This window comes from Dromiciops gliroides, chromosome 4, assembly GCF_019393635.1.
Source record: "Dromiciops gliroides isolate mDroGli1 chromosome 4, mDroGli1.pri, whole genome shotgun sequence".
Lineage (NCBI taxonomy): Eukaryota > Metazoa > Chordata > Mammalia > Microbiotheria > Microbiotheriidae > Dromiciops > Dromiciops gliroides.
The window spans coordinates 153,620,973-153,645,155 of NC_057864.1; the positions used below are offsets into that span (position 1 = coordinate 153,620,973).

The window sequence follows — 24,183 nt, forward strand, 5'->3', positions numbered from 1 at the left end:
AGACAGTTTTTTAATCTCCTTTTCCATTTGGCTTTTCAAACTGTTGACTTTTTTCTCATGACTCTCCTGTATTGCTCTCATTTCTCTTTCCATTCTTTCCTCCCTTTCTCTACATCTTCTTTCTACTTCTCTATTCTCTTCAAAGTCCCTTTTGAGAGCTTCCATGGCCTGAGACCAGTTCATATTTTTCTTGGAAGCTTTGGATATTGGAGCTTTGACCCTGTTATTATGTTCTTCTGAGGTTGTATTGTGGTCTACCTTACCCCCAAAGAAGTTTTCGATGGTCTTCTGCTTTCTCTGCTTACTCATCCTGGCTTACTATTTCTTGGCTTTTAACTCCTTCTTAAAGTATGGTGCTGCTTCCAGGACACACTGTTCAAGCTACAGCGCGGGCTGGGGGATGGTTGAGCTTCTTCTCAGCCTGCCTGGCCTCACTTTTCTTTGATTTTAAACTCTCCGCTGGGGGTGGGGGGAGGGGGGAGGGTGGGGGAGGGTGGAGGGTGGGACTGCTTCTTGGCTCCACTTCAGAGGGTCCCAGGTGTTTTGATTTGGGGTGGGGGGGCAGGTTTTAATCTCACCTGACCTGTTCTCTGGTCCGAAGATAACCTCAAGCCTACTTACTATGCAACCAACCAGCAAAACTTTCTGTAGTGTGGTTCTTAGTTTCCGATGAGCCTGCTCCCCTGCTCCCCTCCCCCACCTGGGCCTCCATTCGAATCCTTCTCCCCAGTCCACCGGTACCCCTGCCCTTTCTCCTCCCCACCCCCACCCCAACCATTCAACCCGACCGCAAGCTCGGTTCTAGAGGATGCCTGTGCTGCAGCTGATTCAGAAGCACTGGGGCAAATTCCTTGGGCGGGTGTCTGGTGTGTCAGCCTGATTATGGGGTTAGGCTTTCTTTGTGGCCCAGCACGGCCCCCTGAAATCTATCTATTGCTGGAGAAAACTCTCAGCCCGTATTTTTGTGTGTTTTTCTGCTCCAAGGGTTCTTTTATTGCTATTTTTGGGGTGATTGTATCAGGAACTCTATGCATTTTATGTCTTTCCTCCTAAGTATAGGTGATACTGACTCCGAATAGAAACTACTTAATGTAGCCATCTACATTAACTCTTTTATATAATAATCATAAAGTCCAGGGAGTAAGGTGGGGAAACATTGGGAGGGGACAAGTTGCTTGGGGGAAGGTGGGGAAGGTCCATAAGTCCATCAAGAGTCTGGAAATGACAAAGACAGTCAACCCCAGGCAATTCATCTGCCTGGGTAAGGGGACTGGGTGAGGAATCTGTTCTCAGTAAATTCTCAGTAGTTATCAGTATATATCCATGTTTAATTGTAGCCTTCTCTAGGGTGGGGTGGGGAGGAAGGAAGAAAAATAATTCAAAGTGCACAGCAGAGAACAAAAAACTTAGAAGGAAGCACAGAAAAGCTGGGTAGCTTTGATAACAATGTAGTATTTATTACACAGCTTTTCCAAAAGAAGTAAAGAGTCTGAAATAGAAATTCGTGGGGTTTTTATTGAATCTTCTATGCTCTGCTGTGCAAATGGAAATGTTCTTATTTTTTTCTCTTTTTGCATTTAAGTTTGAATTTAAAACAATTTTTAAAAGACTGTTTAAGTTTATGTTATGTTATGCATTCCCAATAGCTAGTTTTTGTGTGTAGATTGTAACCCTTGAGTAATTGGACCAATGATGAAAAAGGGGAGGGTCCATTCGAGTTAAGGACTAGGGTATAAAACAAGGCCTGTGAGCCCCCTTTATTTGCAACCACTAGCTGTACACTAGGGTTCCTCCTTCTCACAAGAAGGAAATAAAAGAGCCTTTGTCACATTGCTGCTGAGTTCCCGAGAATTATTGAGAAGAGGATTTTTTCCCTCACAGAACCCCTGATTTAAGTAGTATCATTTTTATTATATTGGCATGGACCAATCACAGGAAATGAATATCCTTCCAATTATTTAAGCTATTATTTTGTTAAGGAGCTTTTTATAATTATGTCTGCCATTATTGAATGTGTCTTAAGATTGACTCAGATATTTTATGCATTTTATGGTTATTTAAATTAGACTTTTATTTCCTTCTGAATTCTGTTATTACCACATCAAAATGCTATTGATGGGGCAGCTAGATTTCGCAGTGGATAAAGCACTGGCCCTGGATTCAGGAGTACCTGAGTTCAAATCCGGCCTCAGACACTTTACACACTTACTAGCTGTGTGACCCTGGGCAAGTCACTTAACCCCAATTGCCTCACCAAAAAATAAAATTAAAATTAAAATGCTATTGACATTTGTGGATATATTTTGTATTCTGCTATTTTACTGAAGGTATTATCTCACTGAGCTTCTTTGCTGATTTTTCTGGGATTTATTAAATAAAGCCCTGTGTCATCAGAAAATTAGGGTAATTTCATCCTCCCTGCCTTTGTTGCCTTATTAATATTGGGGGAAAAGTAAGAGAGAAAATTAACAGCATCTACATATATGCATATATATGTAAATATATGTATGTATACATGTGCATATATATTACATCTCTGAAAAATCTTTATGAGACTTGTCTGTACAAGAATTGAAGATGTCCTCACTGAGAATATTAGTAGAGAACAAATAGGCTTTTATATGTGACATTCAACAATTAGCTACATCTTTGGTATTCTGCAGTTGACTGAAATGTGTAGACAATATAAAATTTTCTAGTGCTTAGTGTTGTGGGAATTTATTTTGATTTGGGGACCCTGCCTTTGGGCTGAGATGAAAAAGCCTTAGGCCCTCATTGGTTTTTTCTGTGTAAGAGGGGCTAGGGCCCCTCCCCCCTGCCCTTTCAGCTGCAGGGAGGCCTCTGAGCCGGGCTAAATTGTGCCATGGGTGTGGCACGGCCAGTTCACACAGTGAAAAGGCCCATGAAAACCCTCAGGGATGTTGGGGTTTGCTTTGCCCAGCCCCAGCTGCAGGATAGTGAAGCATGGGGCTCAGCTGGCCCTGGGGGCAGTGAGCCCGGGTTTCACCTGGCAGAGCAGGTTAACAAAAAGGGGGGCTGACAAGAGAGAGGGGGGATGGTACAAAGAGGTTGAAGAAAGCAAGACAGGGGCGGTCAGCACAGAGGAGACAGAGAAAAAGCTACTGGGGGAATGCAGGTGGATGCCAGAGGACTAAGAGAACACAAGGAGAAGCAGGTCTGTGAGAGAGAGACAAGGGGTTCAGCGCAGCAGTACAGAGAGGAAAGTTAGACGGTAAGGGGGTGCGACAAAGTGAAAGGGGCTTGGAGTTAGAAGAAAGGAGTGGAACAGTGAAAGTGAAAGAGCAGGGGAGCTAGAGTGAAGGAGAAAAAGAGTGAAAGTTGGAGAAAGCTGGAACAAACCCTAAGGCAAGAGGTGGCAACAGCCCTTATTATATTAAAAGCAGACAGGTTGTATAATTTGCATTTCTTAACCCTTATCATTTACATCGATTTTTATAAATAAATTCTGCTTTGATTATTTAATTAAGAGGCTTTTTTTTTTTAAGTGAGGCAATGGGGGTTAAGTGACTTGCCCAGGGTCACACAGCTAGTAAGTGTTAAGTGTCTGAGGCCAGATTTGAACTCAGGTCCTCCTGACTCCAGGGCCGGTGTTCTGTCCACTGCGCCACCTAGCTGCCCCAATTAAGAGTCTTCTTAATCTTTTGCTTATCAATTTTGGAGCGGAGCAAAGTGGAGAAATTTTTAAAAGGCCCTAACAGATTGTCTTAGGAAATTAATAGCAGTCAGATAGCCAGCCAATCAAAAGTCCCAGATTAGTCCTCCAGATAGATTAGTCCCCCCAAGTTAGTAAAAATAATTCTTACATTTGAATGTCGACCGCGAAGTGTCTAGGGTGAAATTTGAACTCAGATCTTCCCGACTTCAGGCCTGGTACTCTATTCTTCGACCTTCATTAATAAGTTCTGTGGCTGGGTCACTCTTTCTCTATACCCTACTCCTGTTCTCATACTGGGGAACTTATTCATACCAGTGCTTCCTCAAATACCCTAATTTTCAAATTCTTCAGTCTACTTAGTTCATATGATCTACTCTCACTGGTGATCTTATCAGCTCTTATGAACTGGATTGTCATCTCTAGGTAGACGATTCCCAGTTCTATGTATCCAGCCCTAGTCTCTTTACTACAGTATATATAGTCTTGCATTAGCAGCTGTCTTTGGGGCGCCTCAAATTGGATATCCCATAGGTATCTCAGGCTCAACATGTCCAAAAGAGAACTCATCTTTTCTCCTAAACCTTCACTCTCTTCTGAACTTCCCTATTAATTTAATTTTTTTTCCAATCAGTAAAAATCTGCCCTCTTTCCCTCCCATCCCACCCCTTCCTTCAACTATTGAGAATCAAAGGAAAAAATCCCTGTAACAAACATGTATTGCTAGGTCTTAAAAGAAAAATGTATAAATATACATTTGTGTACATATATGCATATATATGTGTACATCTGTCCCATTCTGTAACTTTCACCTCTTCTCAAGAGGTGTATAGTATGTTTCATCATCAGTCCTCTAGAACTGTTTAGTTGTTACATTGTTCAGAGTTCCTTAGTCTTTCAGAGCTGTTTATCTCTACAATATTGTTGTTGATGTACAAATTGTTCTCCTGGTTTTAATCACTTTACTCTGCATCAATGTAGGTGGCACAGTGAATAGACTATTGGAATAGCAGCCTGGTTGTTCTGCCTGAGATCTCCTACCACTCCAATCCATCATCCATTTAGCCACCAAAGTAATTTTCCTAAATTTAAGGCACTACCATATCACTCTCCTAACTCAGTAAACTCCAGTGGTTCCTCATTGCCTCCAGGATCAAATACAAAATGCTCTGTTTGGCATTCAAAGCCTTCAAAACCTAGCCATAGCCTACCTTACCAGTCTTCTTACACCTTACTCCCCTAGCAGTACCTGGCCAGTACTCATCAATCCAGAATCCAATGAGACTGGCTTCTGTGCTGTTTCTATCCCTCTGCTACAAGCCTTTTCTCTGGCTGTCCTTCAAGCCTGGAAAACACTGCCTCCTCAACTCTGACTACTGACTTCTCTGGTTTCTTTTAAGTCCCAACTCAAATCCCATCTTTTATAGGAAGCCTTTCATAATCCCTCTCTTATTTCTTATTTATCCTGGCTATAGTTAGTTTTGTGTATATTTGTTTGCATATTTGTCTTCCCCCATTAAATTGTAAGGTCCTTTAGAACAGGGAACTATCTTAAAAAAATTTTTTTTTATCCTCAGCACTTAGCACTGTGCTTAGTAAATAGTAGGTGCTTATAAATATTGATTGATTAATTGATTGAGCTACTGAGCCTACAGATTGTTCTTTAGGGTTCAGCTGCTGACAAATTCTGGTATGGACTCTAGTTCCAAGATCTTTTTTTTTTTTTTTTTGTGAGGCAATTGGGGTTAAATGACTTGCCTAGGGTTACACAGCTAGTAAGTGTTAAGTGTCTGAGGCTGGATTTGAACTCAGGTCCTCCTGACTCCAGGGTCAGTGCTCTATCCACTGCACCACCTAGCTGCCCCTCCAAGATCAAACAAGATTACAACTTAGACTGTTCCATTTCCAATACTCATACCCCTAAAAGTAGGAAATAAAAAAATACAAAGAGGCAAAGAACTATATACACCACAATCACAGCAGATGTTGACCCATGGTATACATGTGGGAAGTGGGAGGTGAGAGGTACAGACAGGGAGTAGGCACTTGGAGGCTGCTGTGGTCACTTTACCACATTCCACCTGAAACAAAGGCTCACAAAGGAGTCCATGATTTCAGCATCACTAGGAAAGACTGATGTCTATTTGGCCATTTAATACCTTTTGTACATATATCCAGCAGCTCAGCAATCAAAAGGCATTTTCCTCACTAGTGGTAAATGGACTGGAAATAATCATAGAATGACTGTGTATTCTCTGAAGTGGAGAGCTGGGTCTCTCCATTACAGATCTTCATGAACTTTCTGGAACTGGCACACCAAATCCCTGCATTTGTTCATGACTGGGCCCTCATTGGTTAGTGCCCTGTAACTTCAGATAGATTTAGTATTTATTTGTAGGTATGATTGTTTCCCTAGACAGGCTACAAACTCCTTAGGTATAGGCTCTATTTCATTTTTTTTTCCATCACCCTTAGCATCTAGCAAAGTGCCATTAAAAAGGAACTTAACAATGGTTGTTGATTAATAGTGGATAGAAGGCCTGCCTTGGAATCAAGAAGATCTGGGTTACTATTCTCCTTCTGATACATATTGTGTATGATGTGGGCAAGTTACTTAACTCAGTGTTCTAGAGAATTCTCTAAAATTCTTAAATTACAGAGGAACTGGGGGCAACTAGGTGGCACAGTGGATAGAGCACCGGCCCTGGAGTCAGGAGTACCTGGGTTCAAATCCGGCCTCAGACACTTAACACTTACTAGCTGTGTGACCCTGGGCAAGTCACTTAACCCTAATTGCCTCACTAAAAAAAAGAAAAAAATTACAGAGGAACTGAGGATGTGCATTAGTGAAGAGTTTCAGCACAAAGATGAAATTACAGGTCCAAGTAAAAAAACAACAACAACAACAAAACAAAACAAACAGTTCAATTCAACGAGTATTTAATAAATACTTACCACGGTTAAGGTACTGTGTAAGGTGTAAGGAAGGCATTGTGCAAGATGTTGCAGGTTCAAAGGCAAACCCAACTAGTTCTTTCAATCAAGGAGCTTAAATTGTGCTAAAGGGCAGGTTTTTACATACAGGTGAGGTGTGATGAAGAGGTGATAAGGACCTGAATTGTGTGAGTGGAGCAGAGACTACATATAAAGGAGTTCAATAGGCCCAATTTCTTAAAATACTTTTTGACAAATGTGGCATATATAGAACAAAATATGTTAATGGGCTAAGGAATTGAGTGGGTAAGTGGGTTAGCCTGCAGCTATTAATTTCAACTGATGGGCCCTAGTGTAAAATTTGAAGGTACTTAATAAAACAGGAACTGAGAAGCAGGAGAAATATTTGGCTTCTGATAATATATACAATTCCCAGGCACTCATTTTTTTGGTCTGTAGGATTACAGGTTAATTCGTAGGCTCAATTAAATTCGACAAACATTTATTAAAAATGTAAGCCACCGTATACACAAAGATGAAATTACTCATTTATATAATGCTTTTAAGAATCATAAGATGCTTTTCTTGCAACAGCATTGCAGGGTAGGTAATGCAAGCAGTTTTAACTACATTTTATTGATGAGGTTAAATGACGTTCATGGTCACAGTTAGTAGATATCAGATGTCTCAGCTAACCCCAAGTCCAATATTCTTTCCATGTGGAAAATACAAAAGTAGTTTCTGCCTAAGTGTTTGCAATCTGAAGAAACAAAACTTGTAGAAAATAGCTAATACGAGACAAAAGGTAACGTGTCAAAGGAAGGTACAAAGCTTTGAATAATGTGAGGAAAGATCATTTTCAGCTGGGGCTTGGGGAAGCTTTCTTGGAGGGGGCAATACCTGAATTGAGCTTTGAAGGGATTTCAACAGGTGCAGACTTGCTGCAGGGTATGCACGAGGGCGGGGGCGGGTAGGCGGAACAGCCCAGTTTGGCAGAAGCGTCAGGAGGGATGGCAATAGGAAGAGAAAAATGAGGTCATCTGTCTCTTTAAAAATGGCGGTGCCCGGCGTGCCTCTCTTCTCATTGGCTGCGCGAGGCCGAAGCACAGCGGGTAGGAGGGGAGAGCACGTGGTAGGAAGACGGGAAACCAGCCTTCTACGGCAAGTCGAAGGTAGCAAGATGGCCGCAGCTGAGAAAGAGAGCGCATCCGGCACGGACCCGGAGATGGACGAGCTTCTGGAAAGTAAGGGCCAGACTGGGAACACCGTGAGGCCGAAGGGCCCGGGGCGCAGGGGACGGAGAGAGCCAAGGCTGGCGCTGGGAGGGGGCCGTCTTTCTCCTCAGGGTCCGTCCCGCTCACGTTGGGTGTCTGCCGCGAGGAGGGGCCGCCAACCCCCGGCGTGGGGGTGACGAAGTTCTTTGGGAAGTGGAGCTTCTTCCCGGGGTCAGACAGGTGCGCAGGGTAGCCGCGGCAGGCTCCGGAGACTCCGGGACGTGGCTTCAGTCACCGCCCGCCTTCCTTCAGGGCGGGCTTGCTGAAGCTCTTGCTCTTGCTCTCGTTCCTAACTCCTCCGGCCAGCTTCCAGCCCTTTCGTCCTCCCTTCTGGCGGCCAGGTTGAGAAACCAAGGCCACGGGGGCCTCCGGCTTCCGTGTCCCTCCCCCGTCATCTTCGTGCGGGGGGGAGGGGGGGGGTCGCCCTTAGCACTGGTAGGGTCATAGTTTTTTAAAGTGGAGGAGATGTCCTCTAACCAGGACTCATTTTGTAGGTGAGGAAACAGGCTGAGACGAGTGACTTAACCTTAGGGACTCTTGACTCTAAATCCATGCCCTTTTCCCTACCGGGAAGCGCTCAGCCAGGCCGTCTGTTTTCTGTGTTGGTACTGGGCCATCTGCTTTTACCCTCCCACCCTGGGCAAGCATAAAGTAGTGCAGTGGATGTTCTAGTTAACTGTGTTCTGACTGCTGCTGGCCACGGAGACGTGGGCAAAGTGAAAGATACGGGGTGACAAGCTGATGAAACTTTACACATAATTTACTGTATTCTTTTTTTTTTAAGTGAGGCATCATAATTTACTGTATTCTTTTTTTTTTTTTTTTTTTGGTGAGGCAGTTGGGGTTAAGTGACTTGCCCAGGGTCACACAGCTAGTAAGTGTTAAGTGTCTGAGGCCGGATTTGAACTCGGGTACTCCTGACTCCAGGGGCCGGTGCTCTATCCACTGCGCCATCTAGCTGCCCCCATAATTTACTGTAGAAATGGGGACCTCCAGAGAATTATTAAAAAGATTTGGCAAACGGAAATTTGGCAAATTAGGGGTGAGTGGCTCTTCTGTCTGTAACCAAAAGGGATTAGGACAGGGGCAGGTGGGTAGGTAGGTGGATATGGGGTGACTTCCCTTTCCTCTGGTTTCTGCATTTTAGCCAGTTATTCGTTCAGGATCTAAATAAGAGCATACTGTTCCTAGGAGTTATCTGGAGTTTAGAGAGAAGCGTGGTTATAGCCTTGGGCTTGGGGGGCTAAAGGTACTTACCATGTTTCATATACTTCCTTCCCCCTTTCCTCCCCCTCCCTTACTGATCTCCCATTGGCACTCTTTAGACTTGAGTGTTGAATTCTTAAGATCCCTTCATTTCCATTTAGCTGGGGTCTTTGTAGGGAAAAGGGAGGAGGAAATTAAGGAAGGAAAAATCTGGTAGGTTATCTTAATAATCTTTGCCCTAGTGCCTTTCCTACTTAATTACCCGGCAGACTTTTTTTTTTCCCCCTAAGTATTACCCTCCCTTCAAACCCTTCTTCTATTCCCCCCTTCCCCCATACATATACATATCTCTCTCGTTTTCTAAAGGTGCCCTTGATGATTTCGATAAAGCCAAACCCTCCCCAGCATCCCCTCCTACCACCAAGGCCCCAGATGCTTCAGCTTCCCAGAAGAGATCGCCTGCAGACACAGCTAAAGTACAAAACCTGCCCACTAGGGGAGGGTGTGGGGATGGTTGACTAGCTCTTAACAAAAGTTGGACTGAGCCTCTGTGGGCTAAAGGGGAGGGGAGGAGGGACTTGGCATTTGGCTTTAATATTTTTGGATTGCCTTTCCAGGTCTAAGCTCTTTTGAAATGGATTGGGGGAGGGAGAAGGGGAAAGAAAAGAAAGCTAGGGTAGAGAGAAGGTCCTAGGTCTGAGAACATTTTAAAATAGATTATTTGAGACCGCTGGCTCCACATAGTAGCCAAATGTCTTTTTTACTGTCTTCCTTGAGAGAAGTAAGAACTTGTGATTTGGAGGAACCCGAGTTCAGCTCCATTTCATTTCTGAAGTTAGACATTGAGAAGCTTAGGAAAATGCTAACTTGAGTCTCTCCTGTTATTTGCAGGATGCCCTCTTTGCCTCCCAAGAGTTCTTCCAAGAACTGTTTGACAGTGAGCTAGCATGCCAAGCCACTGCAGAATTTGAGAAGGCTATGAAGGAGCTGGCTGAGGAGGAACCCCACCTGGTAGAGCAGTTCCAGAAGCTCTCTGAGGCAGCAGGGAGAGTGGGTGAGCAGTGAGGCATCTTTGCTGACATTCTCCTTATCTAACTAATCAAGTGGTGGCTTGTATCAAAATGTTCCGAAGTATCAACATGGTGCTTTCTCCTCAGGTAGATTGCGGTAGTAGGTAATAAGATTTCTGCTCACTGAAGTGAAAGAAAAGAGGGATAAAAAAGTAGGGTTTGGGAAGCTCATAATTTTAAAAACAGAAAAGTTATCTTCAGTTTAGATGTGGAATATGGTTATGGCCTTTATATATTTGACCATGCAAGTTACCCTTGACAGGATTGTGTTCTTAAGGTCAGAGGGGCTAGGGAATTCACTAGTATCTTTTAAACCCCTATAGCCCATAAGTGTGTCTGCATAGCACCAATGACTTGAAACACAAAAGATCATGTTCCCCGGTGACTCTTGTCTTTTCATTTTCCTAGGCAGTGATACAGCATCCCAACAAGTGTTTGCTTCCTGCCTGAAGGAAACACTCAGTGGACTAGCAAAAAATGCCACTGACCTTCAGGTGAGGTTGTATGGGAAGGTTATGAAGGAACTCCACCTCTTGGAGACCTACATTAAGAGCATTCTGTTTCACTAGAGTTTCTAACTCCAGGGAAAAATAAGAACTATGATGTATGTTCTGAGACTAGTAGCAAATTACATTCTCTCTTTAAACATAGCCTCTTATGAAATGGTGACTTACCTCTCATGATGCTATTATCTCTATTTCTATCCTTTTCAGAACTCCAGCATGTCTGAAGAGGAGCTGACCAAGGCCATGGAAGGGCTGGGCACAGAAGAAGGGGAAGGGGAAGGAGAAGGCAATATACTCCCCATTATGCAGAGCATTATGCAGAACCTATTATCCAAGGATGTACTATATCCGTCACTGAAAGAAATCACAGAGAAAGTTAGTGAGCCTCTGATGCCCACTTTTCCCCTCTCTTGGTTGATCTCTGCTTCCTTGGCATCATAACTTAATGTGACCTGATGAACCAATATAGATGTTAGTGGCTGGTGCTTGTCTTCCTATGACTCTTCTTTATTCTACTGCCCTGAAGAAATAGCTGTAGGAGCTACTGGGCCAACAGTGCATGTGGTTGGAGGAGAAATCATATTGGTCCAAGAATGATTATACTCTCAGCAGCCCATCTTTTTTTACCTAACCCTGTGTCTGCTGTGTCCTCAAGCACTACTTTAAGTGTTGAGTGATAGAAAAGAAATGGAACATTTCCAACCACAAAGTGCTTATAGTCTCTTTAGGAAGATGTATACTTGGGGGGGAAATGAAGTAACTTAGGTGTCTAGAAGTGGTATAAACAGCAAGTGCTGGGGAATTTGAAATCTGAGTCATTGCTGCTCTTTATGCATTGTCCTCATCTTTTGACATAACTCCTGCAGTTCTTTGCCTGATTGCCTCCCCACCTTTTTTCCAGTATCCAGAGTGGTTACAGAGCCACCGTGAAGCACTGCCTCCAGAACAATTTGAGAAGTATCAGGAACAGCACAACGTCATGGGCAAGATTTGTGAGCAGTTTGAAAAAGAGACGGCGGCCGATAGTGAGGACATACAGAAAGCCCGATTTGAGATGGTGCTAGATCTCATGCAGCAGGTGAGAACCCTTTTTGGCATCTCCTGTCATTCCCCTTGCCTTTTTTTTTTTTTTTAGTGAGGCAATTGGGGTTAAGTGACTTGCCCAGGGTCACACAGCTAGTAAGTGTTAAGTGTCTGAGGCCGAATTTGAACTCAGGTACTCCTGACTCCAGGGCTGGTGCTCTATCCACTGCGCCACCTAGCTGCCCCCCATTCCCCTTGCTTTTAAGAGCTCTGCTTATGATGTGCCTGAGGTATTCCTGTTGAGGCATTGCAAGGTGGTGTTTATGGACACCAAAGCCTGTCCACTAGCTATGCATAATGATAGTTTACTGAGGAAGAAGGAAAGTGAGATACTTTAAGGCATGAGGGACATGAGGTGGCTATGGTTCCCTTCTTGACTGAGGTATTTGGATTTTCTCAGTTCCCTTATTCATTTACAACCACTTACTGTCTGCCAAGTGCTAGGCAAAAGAATATTTTATACCACATTATTTTATGAATTCCTTATCTTCCAGCTTCAAGATTTGGGCCATCCCCCAAAGGAACTTGCGGGGGAAACGGTAAGTATTTTTTTTCCTCTAATTGGTCATTAGAACCCCAACTTCCAGAATTCTGCTTAAGCAGTGAACTCAGAACAGTGAGGGGGCTATTAATCATAGTGATGGCAAAAGGTTGTAGGCTAGCCTTGGGGAACGGAATGTGGGGAGTTATGATTTAGAATGTGGAAGACTTCTGAACCTTGTTCTCTCATCCTTTCTCTCTAGCCCCCTGGCTTCAACTTTGACCTTGACACCTTGAATTTGTCTGGCCCTCCAAGTGCCAGTGGTGAGCAGTGTCTGATCATGTGAATTTCTTCATCCTTCCCTTCCCATCCTCGGCCACGAGCGAACACCTGAAGTCAGCAGAGCCATTGGGGTCTGGGAAGGGTGATAAGGCTGTGGAGGAACTGCCTGCCTGTCCCATTTGTCTCCTGTCCCCTTCTAGTTCCCTTCCCTAGCTGTTATCCTAAGACTACTCCACACCAGCATGGGTCCCTCTGTAGCCATTGAGGCTGTTATTTCTGGGAAAGGGACCTATTCAAGTTCCTCTCATTGAGTCATTCTCCCCATTCTTCCCCCCCCCCCCCTTCTCTGCTGCTAGTGAAGGTACTTATCTTTACCTGCTTAAGGTATAGGAGGGGGTACCCTTTATGGACCATGTTTCCTTGCCCCTGCCCCCTTTCCTACACCTAGCCATAACATTGTGTGTACCTGTTGTGTATACCTGCACTGATGCTTCCCTCTCAGACTCCCAGGGTCTATGTGCCTTGTTCCCTATTCCCTCTGGAGTCTGGGTGCTGTGCCAGCTCTGGGCATGGGGCTTGGGGAGATTCTTGGCTCCGAGCACCCATCCTTTGGGTATCTGATCCTTCAGGGCAGACATGTTGGTCAGAGTAGGGACTGGAGAAAGGGTTCTTGGCATATCCTGATAAGAATAGGGTCTTTCTGGTGTTGGCCAGCCGTGTGCTTCTCCTAGGTGCACATGTGTATTCCTCAAAGAAGCTGTGAACTCGAGTTCTGTTCTCCTAAGTTAATAGATGCCTTTGTTCCTGGTCAAATCGGAGAAGCCAAATGTTATCCTGAATGTGAGCAGTGCTACTGTTTCTCATGCATCCCCACCTCCCCCTGCTTTCCTGCTGTTTTCAGCCCTCCCCCGCCCCCACCCCTTTTCTCATTCAGCTCTATAGCTGTTCCCCTGGCAAATAGAGTTGGAGGGGGGACAGTGTTTTTCTCCTTAGCTGTTGTTTTGGCAGTTTTGAAACTTCTGATCCCCTCAACATCATAAACCTTGACTGGTGGCAGTGGCTTGGGAGAGGGCTGACAGCTTGTCCTCCCCCAACCCCTTCTTGGTCCCCTATGTCTCAGCTGATGTCTAATAAACATCCTGAGCTAGGTTGTTGGGAGTGTGGCCTGTTTCTTGTGTGGCATAAGCTCCTACTCTCTAAAGGTAGAGTTGGGGGTAAGTCCTTATAAAAGCTTGGCTCTGAAGCTACCTGCTCAGAGGTGTTTGGCAATGCCCCTCCCCCAATCCAGCTCAGGCTAAGATATCTGCCTGTTTCTTTAAAATTTCAGCAAAAAGTTCTGAGGTTTCCAAGTTGTTTCACTGACAGCATTCTGCTTAATATATCAAACTTATTGAATGTTAAATCACTTGTCTTAGCTGCCCTTTCTTGTCTCCAGCCATTGATACTGTGAGGCCTCTTGTTTACCTTGTAAGCACTACATTCAAACCAACCCTCCTGGATTAAGTGTTATAAAGACAGCTGATATCAAGATGAATTCAGTCTTGGTTTAAAGTCAAGTACAGATCACTAAAATGTGGGAATTTTTAGGTACCTCTGAGCTTGCTATAAGTAAACATTGTGACATGGTAGCTAAAAAAAACCCCAAACCTTTTTCTGTTGTAGTGCTAGAAAAGTTCAGAATAAAAGGAAAGTAGTAAGTGCTAATTATGTTGACTTAAGTGCCTATTATGTATTAGGCAAATATAAAAGAGACAATCCCTGCCTTGAATAAGTTTTTTTTTGGGGGGGGGGGCGCGGGAATGGGAATGCACCACACAACTAAAGTGTTGTATTTAGTTATAAGCATCCCTCTTAAGATGTTAAGTTGGTTTAGGTTTGAGGGAAGATGAACCCCCCAGGATGTAGAAACCCTTAAAACCACATTCAGGGGCAGCTAGGTGGTACAGTGGATAGAGCACCAGCCTTGGATTCAGGAGTACCTGAGTTCAAATTCGGCCTCAGACACTTTACTCACTTACTAGCTGTGTGACCCTGGGCAAGTCACTTAACCCCAATTGTCTCACCAAAAAAAAAAAAAAAAAAAGGAAAAAAAACCACATTCAAAGATTACACTTGCATCTTTCCATCTCCTGTCTGCTTTCCTGGTACTAGCTACTATTACCAAGAAACCCAGGTAGGCATCTCTGCCCGTTTTTTGTTCCTGGACCCTCTTCCCCACGATTGTTGGTCTGTTTGGGAGAAGTGGATGTACATAGTTCACTGTACAAGAAAGCTGTGGCAAACCTGCCTAGTTGTTTCCTCTATAGCGTCTTTCCTAATAAAACAATGCCTGCAGTACATCTCTTCTCTGGGAGGCAGTGTGTGTGGTGCACTAGAAAAACCACTGGGGTTAAGATTCATGAGACCTGGGTTTGAATCCTACCTCTTCTACTAACTGACATTGGGCAAGTCACTTAATTTTTGGACCTCAGTTTCTTGATCTCTAAAGGGGGTTGTGCATTGGTTCCTTCTAACTCTAACCATCAATGACTGCCTGAACATATAGGCATTCAATAAAGGCTTGTTAAATTGACTCTAGCTTCAATATTCTGCTACACTAGACAGCTGTACTGTTTTTAGTGCCATGTTTTATCTACTATGTGAAGTTACCTGAACTTAACCCCAAACTTTAAAGGGTAATAGACAATTCAGTTTTATAGATACTATCATCCTGTTTTAGTCTGTTTTCATTTAGAAAGGTTTTTAGTCTGCTCTCATTTGGCAGCCTTTCCATTTCCTTAGTTATTTTAGCTGCTCTCTGGAGTAGTCTAATTCTACTCTTTTCTTTCTAAGGGTCCCAAGAAGTTTACTGTGTAATAGCCTGAGACTAGGTCAGTAACAAGTGAATTTAGCCAAGAGTTTTTGTTTTCCCAAGCTGAACCACACACTGGAAACTCCTTTTTGCCAGGTAGATTTCTAGGTGACTCCTGGCTGTAGAGGTATATAAAATAGGTGTATGTATAACCTTTTACTGTTGAGATTTGTCATGACCGGGAGATCCCATATGGGATTGCCACCCACCATTGAAGCTTTGGGTTAGGGGATAGAAGAGGGAGGCTTGTGGCCCTAGAATGGAGTGGTGAAAGGAAGTAGTGACTGAGAAGATTGGTTATGTGTATTCATTCTCAACGTCTGGGGGGGGGGGGGGGGGCGGAAAGAATCTTTCCTAAGGAATGACGGGTAGGAAAAAGAAAAGCCAGGAATAGTTTGAGGTGCACCCCTAGATCTTGGCAGCTTTCTGTAAGATTAGTGCTAGAGATGAAATGGGCCAAGGCTGGGGTGGAAGATTAAAAAACTACAAAAGGTTTGAGGGTTTTTTTTTTGTTATATTGGGAAAATTTTTTCAAAGATAGAATGCATAGCTTTCCAACCTCCTTTTTATTTCTGTTTTCTCTGCCAAGCAGAATGGTCTTTGGACCTGAAAGGACAGGAACAAAGGTGGCTGAAGTCACCTTACTCAGATCACCTTAAATATATTTTAGGGTACTGAAAGAATTGGCAAATGCAACTGCTGATCAACTAATCATTCTTGTAGCATGAAGAATGGGGGGGGCAATGCTATAGCATTAGAAAAAGGCAAATGTTCTGATTTTCAGATAGCAAAAACAGGCGAATAAAGTTTGATTTCAATTCCCAGTAAAGTTCCACAATGTATTCAAGGGACAGCTAGTGAACTTCCAGAAAAGGTAAAAATGATCATAGCTTATGTGACTTCATCGAGACCAAATGCCAGATTTTTAATATTTTTAAACCAGCTTACTAAAGTGGTAGATCAGGAAAATGTAAATAATGGCTTACCTCAACTTCAGTGAAATATTTGAAAAAAACATTTTTCCTGCTATTAGGATTTTGGGATAGACAACAGTATGATTAGGTGCATCTAAGCGAATTAAATGGCAGCCTATTACACAGAGTAGTTATTAAAGGGCCAGTGTCAGTTTGGAAGGTAAACAATGTAGGGCCCCAAATGTTTGCATATGACCTTGTGTTGTTTAAGACTTTGAAATGCCTGCTTTCTATGCCTTTTTTTCTAATTTGCAAGTGGCATGAACTTGGTAGGGAGAGTCTACATATTGGATGACAAGATCGAAAAAGATCTTGACAGACTAAAGAACTGGATAGAATATCAAAAACCAAGTATTAAGACCTTCTAAAGTGTCATGCGCTGCTAGGTACTGGGGATACAAGTACAAAGAACGAAATCTCTCAATGGACTTAGATTCTAATGAGAACAAATGACAAATGCATATGGAAATATGTGCAGTATATATATATATATACATACACACATATATATGGTTAATACAGAGAAGGTAGTTAAGGAAGGAGGCTACTAGCCATTAGTCAGGTGTCTGTCAGAGTTGCATCTTATAGGAAGAGGGACTTTGGTAAAGCTAAAAAAAAAAATGCATCCCAGCATGAGGGATAGCCAATGTAAAGGTGCAGAGGAGGGGGAGTGTTGTGTGAGGAGTGAAAGGAGGGCCAGTTTGGTTGAATCACAGAATCCAGGAGAGGGAATAATGTTCTTTGAGAATAGAAAGACAGGTTGGAAGCAGCTTCTAAGAGACTAAAAGCTAAACAGTTTAATTTTATTCTGGAATCAACAGAAGCCACTGGTGTTGTCTGAGTAGGGAAGTCCCATAATCAGATCAGTGCTTAAGGAAAATTGCTTTGGCAGCTTTGTGCAGGATATGCTTGAGGTAGGGAGAACACCTGGAAGGCTTGCTGCAATGAGGGCCTAAACTAAGGTGTTAGCTTTGTGAGTGAAGGGATGGGGTTTAGATGCAAGGGATATTGTGAAAGTAGAAACCACAAGGATTTGGCAACCAGTTGGATAAGTGGGATGAGAGTAAGGAATCCAGTCAACAAAAATAAGGGAGAATTTAGGGGAAAAGATAATGAGTTCAGTTTTATATATGATGAGTTTAAGATGTCTTTAGGACAGCCTGTCTGAAATGTATGTCCAACATCATCTAAATAGGGTTAAGTATAAAGTTTTATGCATGAGTTCCTTAAAAATCAACTTAAAATTTTTATAGGTGCTCATTCCCACAACAGATCCCACCCTCGTGACATACACAACCAAGCAAAACAAATCATATTTGTTGTCTTAAAATGTGTTCATCACACACATATAGTGTACCATTTTCTGCCAAGGGATAGAAGTCCTCCGAAGTCATGAAAAGTCAACTTCACAAGAAGATGGAGGATGCAGTGCTAGACATTTGTTTCAAAAAGATCTGGGTGTTTTTCAGGGATCTCAAGCTCTACAAGTATCTGCAGTGGTATGGTAGTCAAGAAAGCTAATGCAATTTTAGACTGTGTGAAGAGAGAACTTCCAAGAAGGTGATAGTACCATTGTGCTTTGATCTGGTTAGACCACAGAATTTGAGAGGTGGAAGGAACCTCTGGTACTATTCTAGTCCAATACCTAGAGACCTAGGCAATACAGGATATCAGTAAACTGGAGAGTGCGCAGAGATTCTCTTTCACTGGAAGAGGTCTTCAGGCAAAGATTGCTTAGATGACTAGGTATGGCATATAGATGGAATGCTTTTTCAAGTATGTGTTGAACTAAATGTAAACAGAGGTCCCTTTACTCTTGAAAGTCTGTTTATATTTTGGGGGGGATTGGGAGGCTGTATTTTTGGGTCTGATTTATGCCCTTTCCACTATGTCCAAATTTTGCTAAGACAGGCAAATTTGGCTTTTTAGGGTTTCAGTTACTTGCTTTGTAAAATGAGAAGAGAAAAAGTGCTCCGATATTCCCTTTGTCCCCTGAGGCAAAAGGACAGTGAAGACACTAGGGTTTAACAAATTCTTTTTTTTGTTTTTTAGTGAGGCAATTGGGGTTAAGTGACTTGCCCAGGGTCACACAGCTAGTAAGTGTTCGCCACCTAGCTGCCCCGGGTTTAACAAATTCTTAAAAGCCCAAGACTGAGGAAAATTAAAGTTAGGAAATGGATCTGTCCCTTGATGCAAAATTATCAAGACGATACCAGGTTTCATATTCTCAGCTCCATTCTTAAGTACATGTTATTATTCCAAAGTTGTAGAACTCAGGAACTGTGACTGGAAACATTATTTTTTGGGTGTCCAAAAATTTAGTCTGTCAGAATAACCCCATTCTTTCTGTCAAAGTATGCTTAGCCTTTATGGGAAAATCCCATCTACTGTAGTTTCAATTAAGATGTGAGAGAAACACACATAGGCTGAGCCTTACAGTAAGTCTGCATCCTGGATTCAGAGTCTGGTCCTCAGGATTATTGGTTTAGAAACCAAATTTTATCAGGCTCTGGAACTAACGTGTTCTAACCAAACTCACGACACCAGTAAATCATAATAGTTTGCTAATTTATAATGGGAAGCAAACAAAACTGTCCCCCAAGTCCCATTATTATTAACTAACATTGGACACTATTTCCTAATGGGTAAAAATCCACCGGGGAGGCCAAATTATAGGAAGCACAGAATTAGGGAAAAGGGAAAGCAGGTTGTGCTTAAAGGATACTTAGATCAAGTAATTTGATACTAGCTTAATGAAGTGTTCATTTCCATTCCTGGCATGTTTATGTCTAGCTAATGGGTACCATGCATTATAATCAGCATCCTATTGCCTACTTGGTGCTAAAGATAAAACTGCACACCCCTTTTCACATAATTTCATAGTTGGAAGGTTCTTTGGGGGAAAGAGGGCATCTAGACTAGCTCTTGCAGCATCCCTGTTAAGTGGTCATCCAGCCTTTGCCGGAAGAGGAAGCAGCTTGGTAGAGTGAAAAAGCACTGGCTCTGCAGTCAAAGAAACTTGGATTCAAATTCCTTTAGGCAAGAAATTCAAACCACCTTAGACTTAAGTTTCCTCATTTGTAAAATGGAGAGGGAATTGGACTAGAGGGTCAAAGTCCTTTGCAGTTCTAGATCTATGATCTTTAGAGGGAGAATGCACTACTACCCTGGGGTAGTACATCCACTTTAGATAGCTCTCTTTTCCCCGCCTATCCTACTGCTGTACCCATGTACTATACACACCACATTTCTGCTTTGATAATAACTTGGCCCAACTAATTCCATCACGGTTTATCTTAATTACATATTAGTTTTGCTTCTTCAGATACCCTAAATCTCAAAATCCATACGTTTACAAATCATCTAAAATAAATAGTAACCCAGTAGCTTTATAGATGGCTAGTCTTATGGAGATATATGGATATATAAATAATATAAAAATATATATTTATATATCCCTTTATGGTTATCTATTTATATCCTTTTATCCGATTCGACTTGCACTTCTTACAGTGCCCGATGGGGTGTATACCTTGTTTGAAGCCCAAACATTCGATGCCTGCATTTTCCATTCCGACCCCGCTTCTCAGTATCCTGGGTCTCCTCTTCCTCTCGGGCGAGGAACCCTAACAAGTGGAACACAGAACCCCTCTTCTCTTTCCCATCACTCGGCTCGGCCTTATCAATGGCATCCAGCTCATGACCCCAGGAGCCTGAAAGCAGGAGAGGACGGATCCTCGGGATTCTTGTCACACCTCCCTCTACCTCTAAGGCTTTTCCTACCACCACCCCACCGCCCCAGTCCCACTCCCCCAGAACAATCAGACAAACGTGGAAATGGCTGATCTCAGCGGAAGGCAGGCTGGATTTCCCGTTCGGAAGTGCTCGGGGCACTCGGAGGAAATTAGCTCAACGTCGAGGGAGACGCGTCCTCCCCGGGCACAGGGCCGCCGAAGTTGCGGCTGGCCGGCCGGCCGGCTGGCTGGCGGGCAGGAGACTGGGCAGCCGCGTGCCTCTCGAGGCGGAGGCTGCCCGTCGCGGCCAAGGCTTCCCGCTCCAACGTCCTGGCTCCGGACCCCGCAGCAGGCAGACGCCACCTGGGTGCAGACCAGGTGCTCCGCCAGGCCCTTGGGATGCGGAGACTATTTTTATCAGCGCCGGTGACAGTCCGGCACGTTTAGTCCTCGACCAGTGGAAGGAGCGCCTCAGCCACCGCCTCGGGGCTTTCTGGAGCCCCAACACGCACGCGCTTGACCTCAGGTCTTCCGTTAGCTGCCAGCCTCACCCCGCCCAGCGAGACTGCAGAGAAGGGTTGGGGGACGGGAGCTCGCGCCCTACCCACTCTTCAGGTCTCGGGTGCCTCGTCGCAAACGGGGCCGGAAAGCGCGGCGGCGCAGGCGCAAGCGCAGAGAGTGGCGGCGGCGGCGGCGGCAGCGGCGGCGGTAGCGGCGGCGGCGTCGGTGGCGTCGGTGGCGGCGGCTGGCCAGTGTAAGATGGCGGCGGCAGCGGTGGCAGCGGACCAGGCGGCCCGGCCCGGAGCAGCCAGAGCAGCCGCTGGCAGGAGGATGCCCCGAAGCGGGGAGCAGGGCGCCGAGCCTCGCCGGCTCCCGGGCTTGTAACCGCCCCAGCCGGACACCCCTTGACCTGCTCGGTCCGTGTCCCGCTGAGGCCCAGCCTGCCCCCCCTCCCCGGGCCTGTCCCCCATTTTCCCCTGCGGCCGGCCCTCCTTGTCCCAAGACTGAACCAGTTTGCCCTGTGGGACCCGACTTCCCCCTTCCTCGGCCTGCCCCCGCTTCAGTCCTCCCTGGCCAGCTGCCTTCTCTCCCTGCCGGACACCTCATTCGGGTGACCTTAATTCCCTTTCCCTGGGAACTTGGTTCGACCCTCGCCGGTGCCTATTTCCCTTCGCGCTGTCCTGAAATGTGCAGGCCCCAGTGCTGCCTCTCGCAGCAGGGCAGGGGTCAGGGCTGCCCCTCGGAAGCAGCCCTGGGGTTCTGGGCGTCATTTCTTCCCTGCTTCTCGAGTCTCAGGTCCCCCTTCCCCCCCACCCCCAGGAAGGTCCTTTTTGGACCCCGTTAGTCGGAAAGCATCTGGTGGCTTGAATTTCTGACTCCCATGATGTGTTGCTGGAGTCTCGGTGTAAACAAACTGGCTCTGGCGTTTATCAGCATTCTCTAGGTGACTTCCTTGCGATGAGGCTTCTTGTTATTTACAGCTTTCTTTGGGTTCCGTGTCTTTTTGTTTTTGTTTTTTTAATGAATTTCATGTTCCATTATGGCACTGGTTTCCGACCAGTGATTGGCCTGATACCATTTTTTCCTGCACCCCTGTGTTGCTTTTTAGATGTTCAGTAGTCACATTAGATAAATATTTCATTTTGGACTTTAAATAGTTCATTGTGAGCCAGAACAGTATGCTACAAAAAGGGGTGTTTGTATGTTCCAATGTTCCTTAGGTGTGACATTTTTGCCATTTAAATTGTAACTTTTCTCAGTCCTTCAGTGAATCTACAGAGCTATTTTCTCAGGAGTCCAGCCAGACCTTACTTCAGCCATAAAGTGGGAAGGTGAGTAGGAGTTGAAATCAACTTTTAAATTCCTGGGCTCAGGACATAAATGATTCTATCAGGCCCTGCCTTTATGCTTAGTTGCTGACCATTGTGCTCATAAACATCCTACCAGGCTTTCCCTAAAACATAGGGTGGTGTTCCTGTTTTTTGATCCAACTCTAGTCATTATATTTGGCTAACCAGAATTCCTTCTGTAGGTTTAATTGGCTGTGGGAGTCTTTATTTTCTGTCCTCAAGTGTTGCTATATTGCTTTTGAACAGCTCCTGTTGTGCCAAAAGTGAATGTACCTTCCTTGTGCTGATGCATGACTTCCTTCGTTTGTTTCGTGTCTGCCCTGAATTTTATATTGTTAATTGACTGGGAATCAGTCTGCCTTTGAACTGGTTCTGCCACTGAGTCAAGTTAAATCTCTTTCCTTCTTGTGGTCTTAAATTTACCTTCTCTAAAGTTAGGAGGGAAGAACACAGCAGCCTGCTTCTTTCAAAGCTAGGGAAAGATAAGAGTATATCTTGTCTAAAATACCTAACTTCTATGTAAACTGTTAAAGTGTTATATTACTTTAAGCCACTGTGATTATTTTTCTTTCATTAAAGCCCTATTCCGTTTCTTTATCCTGACGGGTGTGACTGGGTTCTGAAAGTTAACCAGGGCTATTGTGCTCAAACTCTTCAGATCCTACCAAGCAAGAAAAGTTTTGAGTAAAGACCTGATGATGGCCTTTGTTATAAAATACTGCCTGAGAACCAGACTAACCAAGTTTTAAGAAGCTTGTTACCAAAAGTTTGGCTCCCTTTTTTCCATCACAGCAACTCATGAAGACTAATTCCATCCAGCATCAGTGAAGCTTATGCTGATAAAACCTCAGATCTTTGAGAATTATTACTTAGAACTCTAGCTTTTTGGGGGAACCAGAGTATTCCTTGGTAATAATCATTGATTAAAAACAAAAAAGGCTGGGGAGTTTTTAATGATTTATAGGAATCATGGTGTGTATCCAATAGAATGGTTTATTCTGGTTACTGTGGTAGATGAAAGGAGAGGTAGAAAAATTATAATCTTTCTATTTCTTTCTTCATGGTACTTTGCATTTAAATGTCAAATGATGTCAGTGAAATTTCTATATGTATCTTTTAATTTTCTTGAAAGTAGAGGGTGATGTGACCTGTCCATACTATGTGAACTTTATGATGGTGAATTTGGACAGTGCAGCTGGTAGATCCCAAAGTAGATTCCATTTTTATTTGTAGTAGGGGGGAGGAGAGTGATTTGTGAGTTTTATAAGGGGGTGTGTGTGTGTGTGTGTGTAATCTTTTTTGTGTTATGGATGCCTTTGGCAAACTGGTGAAGCCTATGGACCTTTGATTGTTATAATGTTTTTAAATGCATAAAATAAAACTCAGGATTACAAAAGAAACCACTTATATTGAAATATGGTTAGCAAAATACTCAAAAAGCAAGTTCATGGACCCTGGGTTAAAAACCCTTGTCCCACAGTGTCTGATTGGGAAATACCTAGGGTTGCTTGCCTCTGAACATAACAATGATAGCCAGTGAGCCCTTTAATCTGCTCCTTTATATGTCTTTCCAGTAGATCTAAGTAAATTATTCATCAGATAATACTTTTGCTTTCAATCAAAAGGTAAAAGTTTTCCTTTGAAGAAAATTGTGTTTTTTTTCTTTAGTTAACTCTCACCAATCTGCTTTGTGGGTTATTCATGACCACCTAGGATCTTTTCAGATAAGTGATTCTGTAGGGTCCTTTGTGATCTTGGGCAAGTCACTTAACCTTTCAAACCCTCAGTTTCCTCATCTGTAAAATGAGGGTATTGGATTATATGGCTTGGAAGGATACTTCCTACTCTTAAAAAAGTAAGATCCTAAGTCTGTAATCCAACTATTAAGCTATAAGGGTCAGGCCAAGATTAAACAGTGAATATGGGAATGCTTGTGTCTGACTGCATGTCAGAGCTAAATATAAATGATATTTGAATTGTTTGTTATTTTGGTCTTCTCCCCTGCATGAGTACTTATAATCAAAAGTTTACTATATTGTAATTCCTGCTCTCCTCCTTTTCTCCTAATGCCCCATAATAACATTTTCATCTTTCCCTAATGGAGAAAGCTTTTTTAAAAAACATACAATCCTGATAACAGGTTACATCTCCCAGAACTAGGTCACGAAATGATCTCATTTCTTTTAGAAGTAAACAGGGGACAAGAGGCCAGGCGTGCTGAGTTTATGCCTTCATCTTCAGAGGGCTAGACTGGGCTATCAAGTA

General features: G+C 43.7%; 2 protein-coding genes and 1 long non-coding RNA gene across 10 annotated transcripts in view; 2 read left to right on the top strand and 1 right to left on the bottom strand.

The window, feature by feature from the left end:
* Positions 1 to 7,706: 7,706 nt before the first annotated feature.
* On the top strand, positions 7,707 to 15,086 carry PEX19 (peroxisomal biogenesis factor 19). Its single transcript, XM_043962998.1, has 8 exons — positions 7,707 to 7,851; positions 9,454 to 9,563; positions 9,979 to 10,141; positions 10,566 to 10,651; positions 10,871 to 11,038; positions 11,565 to 11,741; positions 12,241 to 12,285; positions 12,490 to 15,086. Exons 1-8 carry the CDS (start codon positions 7,788 to 7,790, stop codon positions 12,571 to 12,573), a joined length of 897 nt encoding a protein of 298 aa, XP_043818933.1. The 5' UTR covers positions 7,707 to 7,787; the 3' UTR covers positions 12,574 to 15,086.
* On the bottom strand, positions 10,130 to 20,159 carry LOC122725737. Its single transcript, XR_006352753.1, has 3 exons — positions 19,867 to 20,159; positions 10,832 to 11,017; positions 10,130 to 10,280 (listed from the first exon to the last, which is right to left on the bottom strand). It is a non-coding gene; the product is annotated as an uncharacterized LOC122725737 (long non-coding RNA).
* A 592-nt stretch (positions 20,160 to 20,751) lies between these two features.
* Positions 20,752 to 24,183, top strand: part of DCAF8 (DDB1 and CUL4 associated factor 8) — a 49,356-nt gene continuing 45,924 nt past the window's right edge. For 3 of the 8 annotated variants that reach the window (XM_043962992.1, XM_043962990.1, XM_043962994.1), the window contains exons 1-2: positions 20,752 to 21,512; positions 21,829 to 21,900. The gene's annotated coding sequence lies outside the window, so the exon portion shown is untranslated. Of the gene's footprint in view, positions 21,901 to 24,183 lie in introns of all 8 variants that reach the window. The other 5 variants (XM_043962993.1, XM_043962989.1, XM_043962996.1 and 2 more) reach the window with 3 other exon arrangements.

Coding starts and splice junctions, on each gene's coding strand:
- PEX19 (XM_043962998.1), top strand. CDS start 7,788: ATGGCCGCAGCTGAGAAAGAGAGCGCATCCGGCACGGACCCGGAGATG. Junction 10,652..10,870: donor AAAATGCCACTGACCTTCAG/GTGAGGTTGTAT, acceptor TATCCTTTTCAG/AACTCCAGCATGTCTGAAGA. Junction 11,742..12,240: donor TGCTAGATCTCATGCAGCAG/GTGAGAACCCTT, acceptor CTTATCTTCCAG/CTTCAAGATTTGGGCCATCC.